We start from the raw sequence: 6,000 nt of genomic DNA on the forward strand, positions 1-6,000 counted from the left end.
CGATAGATATAACTGAGTATCATCTGCATAACAATGAAAGTTTATGGAGTGTTTCTTGATAATATTGCCTAAAGGAAGCATACATAAAGTGAACAGGATTGGTCCAAGCACAGATCCTTGTGGAACTCCATGACTTAACTTTGATGTGCGTGGAGGATTCATCATTAACATGTACTACTGATCTGATAAATAGGACTTAAACCAGCTTAGAACAGTTCCTTTAATGCCAATTAAATATTCTAGTCTCTGTAATAGGGTATGATGATCAGTGGTATCAAATGCAGTGCTGAGACAAGTCCTTTGTCTGATGCAATTAGGAGGTCGTTAGTAATTTTCACACTCTAAATCCTGACTGAAAATCCTCCAATAAACTATTGTTGAAAGTCACACAGCTGTTTGGCAACTGCTTTCTAAAGGATCCTAGAGAGAAATGGAAGGTTAGATATAGGTTTAAAGTTGGCTAAAACCCTTTTTCAGAAGAGGTTTAATTACAGCTACTTTAAAGTACTGTGGTACATAGCGTGTTAATAAAGATAGATTAATCATATCTAGTAAATAAGTTCTGACTAAGGGGAAAACTTCTTTAAGCAGCCTAGTCGGAAAAGGGTCTAGGAGGCAGTTTAATTGTTTAGATGAAGAAATTATTGAAGTTAGTTGATAAAAGATTGAGGGAAGCAAAGCAGTCTAAACATATACTTTTTACAGCTGTTTCTAAGGTTCCTGAGTTTAGAGTTAAGTCGGTGCCAGTTGTGGGCAGGTCTTGGTGAATTTTGTCTCTAATAGTTAGAATTTTATCATTAAAGAAGCTCATGAAGTTGTTACTACTGAGAGCCATGGGAATACATGGCTCAATGTGTGTGACTCTCTGTCAGCCTGGCTACAGTGCTGAAAAGAAATCTGGGGTTGTTCCTATTTTCCTCTATTAATGACAAGTAGTACGCGGCTCTGGCATGACGGAGGGCCTTCCTATGTGTTTTAAGACTATCTTGCCCAATTAAACAAGAATTTTCCCAGTTTGGTGGAACGCCAATTCCTCTCAAGTTTCCCCAATATTTGCTTTAATTTGCGAGTTTCAGTGTTATACCATGGAGCTAACCGTCTTTGTTTTAGTATTTTCTTTTTTAGAGGGGCTACAGAGTCAAGTGTCATTCGCAGCGAGCCTACAGCACTATCAACAAGATGATTGATTTGGGGGGACTGAAATTACCCTAGTCCTCCATTACTTTGTGACTTGATAATAAATTAAAAGCTGATGGAATCACATCCTTAAATTTAGCTATAGCACTATCAGACAGACATATTGTATAGAGATTTTTGCCTAGTGGCATGTAGTTCAGTAATAGAAACTCAAAAGTTATCAGACAGTGGTCAGATAAAAAGGGGTTCTGTGGGAACACTATTAAATGTTCAATTTCAAGTTGCCATATACCAGAACAAGGTCGAGGGTGTGGTTAAAACGGTGAGTTGGTTTATGAACACTCTGAGAAGCTGCAGTACTAAGGCTGTCATTCTCAACGTCCACATCATCCATCCATCGTCAACCTACAATAATAACTATCCGTTTTAAGGACTAAAGTTGACAAAAACTCTATACTATAACAAATAGAATTGGTTGCAGCTTGATTTCCAACTTGGGTGTGAAAGACTAAGAACAAGGCTTTCAAAGGAGTTATAATTTAGTTTCGGTTTAGAGCAAACTCACATTAAAAACTATTTAAAACTAAACTGAAATTGAAAACAAAAAGTCAAAACGAAATAAAATTAAAAACAAATAAATAATCAAAAACTCTAATAATCTTGGTGTTGACCTGCGGGCTCTGAATGCTTATGACTATTCCTGCTTTGGACAGTCACCCAGCAACCCTTTCCTGGCTGCTCAGGAGATGCCGGGGGACGGCTACCACAGGCTAACTCAGATTCGTCCGCATTGACTACCGGGGACTGGGCTACAGTAACTAACGACTGATCTACCAAGGTGCGGAGCCGGACTTCTAAATCACTGAGCCTCGCCTCCATGTCTACAAATAAACTATATTTGTTACACGTACCATTACCGCTAAAGGAGGCAGAGGAGTAACTGAACATCTGACACACCAAGCAAGAGAGAGCTGCTAAGCTAAAGTCGCTAACAGCTAAGCTAAAGTATGGTAGCGTTAGCTACCAAAACTTTCGAAAACAACAATGATATTTAACAAGAGTCACTAAAAGATGGAAAGAACTGTGAATGCTTTTGCAGAACTACTGTTAGAATGAATGTTTAGCGAACAGGTAGCTGCTGTAATGACAAATCTAACAAATTTTGAAAAAAAAGGTATTTAGTTAGAGCAGCAAAACAAGCTACCAACATCAAAGATGGGGACTTGAGTTAGCGACTCGGACTCGAGTCTGACTTAAGTCGCACACACAATGACTTCAGACTTGACTTGAGACTCGTCCTCAAAAGACTTCAGACTCAACTCGGACTCGAGGTGTGGGACTCGTGAACAATGTTTATTTTTTCAGGAAATGTCTAGGAAACCTGCTGTTATTTCCCTCCGTTACCTATAACCTGCCTACGTAACACGTAGTATCAGCTGCGCGCTGCCGCACGTGAGAGAGGACAACAAACACGCAGCTGCTGTGCCATTCATCATAAACTTTGGCTTTAAAACTTCATACAAGAAGACCCAAACAAAGAAGCGCTGAACGCAAATAGGTTAGTAATGTGTGGTGAGTAAACACCACCAGCTCAGCATTGGCCATCTAACGCTAGCTTGCTTCTTGCTTTAGCTACGACCTACCAGAGGTTTACTCCGACTGTCGTTCATTATGAAAAGATGAATGAGCGTTTGTTTACTTGCCAAACTTGTGGTAGTCGATTAATGTAATCATTTACGTCCTACTGGCTGCCATCACGTTAATTATTACCTTTAGCTAGAAAGAGGTTACAGGTTTATTGTTGATCATGTAACCTTACAGTTTAACTTACACTGGTTTGAGAGTCTGTGGGGTGTGTTGACTTACAGTAGTTTAAGCTGTCATTGATTGCATTGCATACATGGTTGTACTCTGTAAGTTAAAAACCGGTTACAGCTTTATTGTTGACCATGTAACTTTACAGTTTTATTTAGTTAACGTTACACTGGGTTTAAGAGTCTGGGGAGTGTGTTGACTTACCGTATTTAATAAGGCGTCAATAATTGCATTGCACAATACATGGTTGTGCTCTATAAATGAAAACAAGTTACAGTTACAGAATTCCTTACAGCTATGCAGTTTTATAAGCAACCTGGATTGAACGCAGCAGGTGATACAACATTCCTAATAACCACGAGAGACTTGAGACTTGACTTGGATTCTAGCTCAAAGACTTGAGACTTGACTTGGACTCTTTCTCAGAGACTTGTGAGCATCTCTGACCAACATACAAGCACCGGAAACGGAAATTAGTCAATACGCTTACCACACCACGTCCGCACCTAACCATCTGAACTAGCATAAAGCCACAGAGTAGAAATACAGCTTTTAGGTTTAAGTCTGTCTGTCTCTGTGTTGCAGTTCTCGGGCCTCTATATGTTGTCATTCCTCATCATTATCTTGGGCCTGGTCCTTTACTCTTCCTCATCTACCTATGTGGCCCAGGACCCACGAGTCTACAAGCAGTTCAGGAACACAAGCAGCCTGCCAGCCACCAACCAACCCCCGCTCAGTCCTGGAATTCTGGAACCGTCTGTCACCTACACCAGCCTGGGCCCTGAGGCAGGGGACGAGCTTCCTGTACGTGTAGCCTAAGGTGATCTGAGAGTAGGTTTAGTCTGTCAGCCTGGGGGATCAGTGAGTCAGCTGTAGCCTCCAGTTGTATACTGGGAAATGGTGCTGGCTGTACCCAGTCTGCTGAGCAGTGCAGCTGGGGGATCACCCAGTTATGTCCAGCTTTTCATTTTATAGACTGTATTGAGGGTTGGAGTCTCCACTCATTCTGTGACCAAGTTAACACAAATTCATGTTACCTGAAAAAGGAATGACCAGAATGTAATTAAAACAAATGTTGAATTGTCTGTGATCAAAGACAGAAGTGACTGAAAATGATCACTCGTGTAAATATATGGTATTGTGATTTGGAAAATTCCTGCTTTCCTTTTTATATCTGTCAATTTCTGTGCTTTAATATTTGTCTATATGCTAACGCTATGTTTTTATTACTTACATAGTAGTGGGAGAAGTTAATTTAATTCATTCACAAACTTCGTATCACACAAACCTGCGCTAGTATGTAAACATTGCATCAGGGCTGTGCTACCAACTGAAGCTACTAAAGGTTTGTATTTTTCACATGGTGGATATTTTATAGGCTGATCCAAATATATTTAGATAAAATATAAGTTTGACTACTTTTACACCAACACATATTATTTGTTTATCCTCCAGAGTGGAAAGAAGGGTTTAAAACAGCACTAAGACCTTTATCCTGAGAAATAGAATTTACACAAAATAAATGAATTGATGAAAATTTAAATAATAAAAATGATTTATAAGAGACTTTGTTTTGGTGTATGGTCAGGTGGTGGTATGGACTCTTTGGAACTTGGCTACGCCCCGTACTGCCTTTTATTAGTTCTTCCTGTAAAGAAATACAAGCAAGGCCGGGTGTACATTGTATATTATAAGACAGGATTTACAGACAAGCTTATCCATGCTGTTATCACACCCATATAGCTGGCAGACCCATTTCCCATGCTAAAATGACAAAATATGATTTCTCAGAAACTAAGTTGAAATAATTTGACCTAGCAGCCATATATTATGTTACATTATCTGAGGATATCAATTGAAGAAAAAATTTTACTGGGAATACAAAATGGGGAAAAACCCTTCCAAAACGGCGGCCTGGTGAAACTCCCTGCCTGGTACAGCCATGTCTTCCAAACTCCATACACATGTTTGTAATGCAGGCTTTTTGTTGGTCTCCAGTCTCAAGCTGAAAGAACCAGATGTCATCAATATGTCATTTTCACAAACTTGACCGAGCTTCTCCAGAGCCACAGAAGACACAAGACTGTACAAATGTTTTGAGGGATGACTGGCAGTGACCTTGATTATCAGGCAGCACTTCTGACTATGTTATACTCATGAGAAAACTCGCATGAGTATAAAATAGGTTAATGAAATATAGTGAGTGATCAGGAAGCGACAGGATGGAGGTGTAATGTGTTGCTGTCTGTCAAACACTTTGTATTCCACTCCAGTCCTTACCAATGCTGCAGTTCACATTTTTGTTGTTTGCCAGCTGAAAAGTAAGAAGACAGAGGAGATTTAGTCATGTTTTTATTGTTTTGTCATCTCACTGTGGAGTTGGGTTTGTTTACATGTGGCAGATTGCTGAGATGTCTTAGCACCAACTGAATTAATGGGTAAAACATGCTTAGTGTACACTGATAAAATGTTGTCTCATAGTGTGCTCGGGCCTAAGAGCATTATTAGGCACAATGTATTTTTCATTGTTTTGTTACTATTTTAGTCCAAATTCTGTTGAGCCTTAATGTTACGAGCAATATCTTGTCCTGTTGCACTTTGATTTACAGGAGAAACTTGGACACAGGGACTGGACTAAAGGCAAAGCTACATAGTTGGTTTGGTCTGGTTCTTTGTTCACTTTTTGACTGTACCTAATTTCCTGCCTGGATTACTTACAATGGACTTTCATTAGCTTTTGTATCTTGTTTGATGTAGTACATTGGAGTTGTTGTCAACAAAGTGCATACAATGATGTTACTTATGGAAAATAAAGCATCTTTGTCAGACACCCATCCCACCAGGTTTGTGACTGGAGTCGGATTTTAATATGTACTACACTTCGATTTATGTGTTGAAATTTAAACTGAACACACCCTCAAGAAGGACAATCTAAATCTTCCGTTTAAATGTCAGATTCAGGGTGTGAACTACGGGGGAGCCAGGGGAAGCTTAGCTCCCCTTAATAAGACATCAGCTCCCCTAAAACCCTGTTTTGTGATATTTTGG

The 6,000-nt window shown here is 39.6% G+C and overlaps 1 protein-coding gene across 1 annotated transcript in view; it reads left to right on the forward strand.

Annotated features, from left to right (window-relative positions):
• Nucleotides 1-5,796, forward strand: part of slc35f1 (solute carrier family 35 member F1) — a 50,261-nt gene extending 44,465 nt beyond the window's left edge. Inside the window, exon 8 of the mRNA XM_038726739.1 lies at nt 3,538-5,796. Within this exon, the coding sequence (XP_038582667.1) occupies nt 3,538-3,771 (234 nt within the window). The 3' untranslated portion in view covers nt 3,772-5,796. The remainder of the gene's footprint in view (nt 1-3,537) is intronic.
• The last annotated feature ends 204 nt before the right edge of the window (nt 5,797-6,000 follow it).

Source organism: Micropterus salmoides, unplaced genomic scaffold (genome assembly GCF_014851395.1).
Source record: "Micropterus salmoides isolate LMB-PRFRI ecotype aquatic unplaced genomic scaffold, ASM1485139v1 Ms_hic_scaffold_18, whole genome shotgun sequence".
Taxonomy (NCBI): domain Eukaryota; kingdom Metazoa; phylum Chordata; class Actinopteri; order Centrarchiformes; family Centrarchidae; genus Micropterus; species Micropterus salmoides.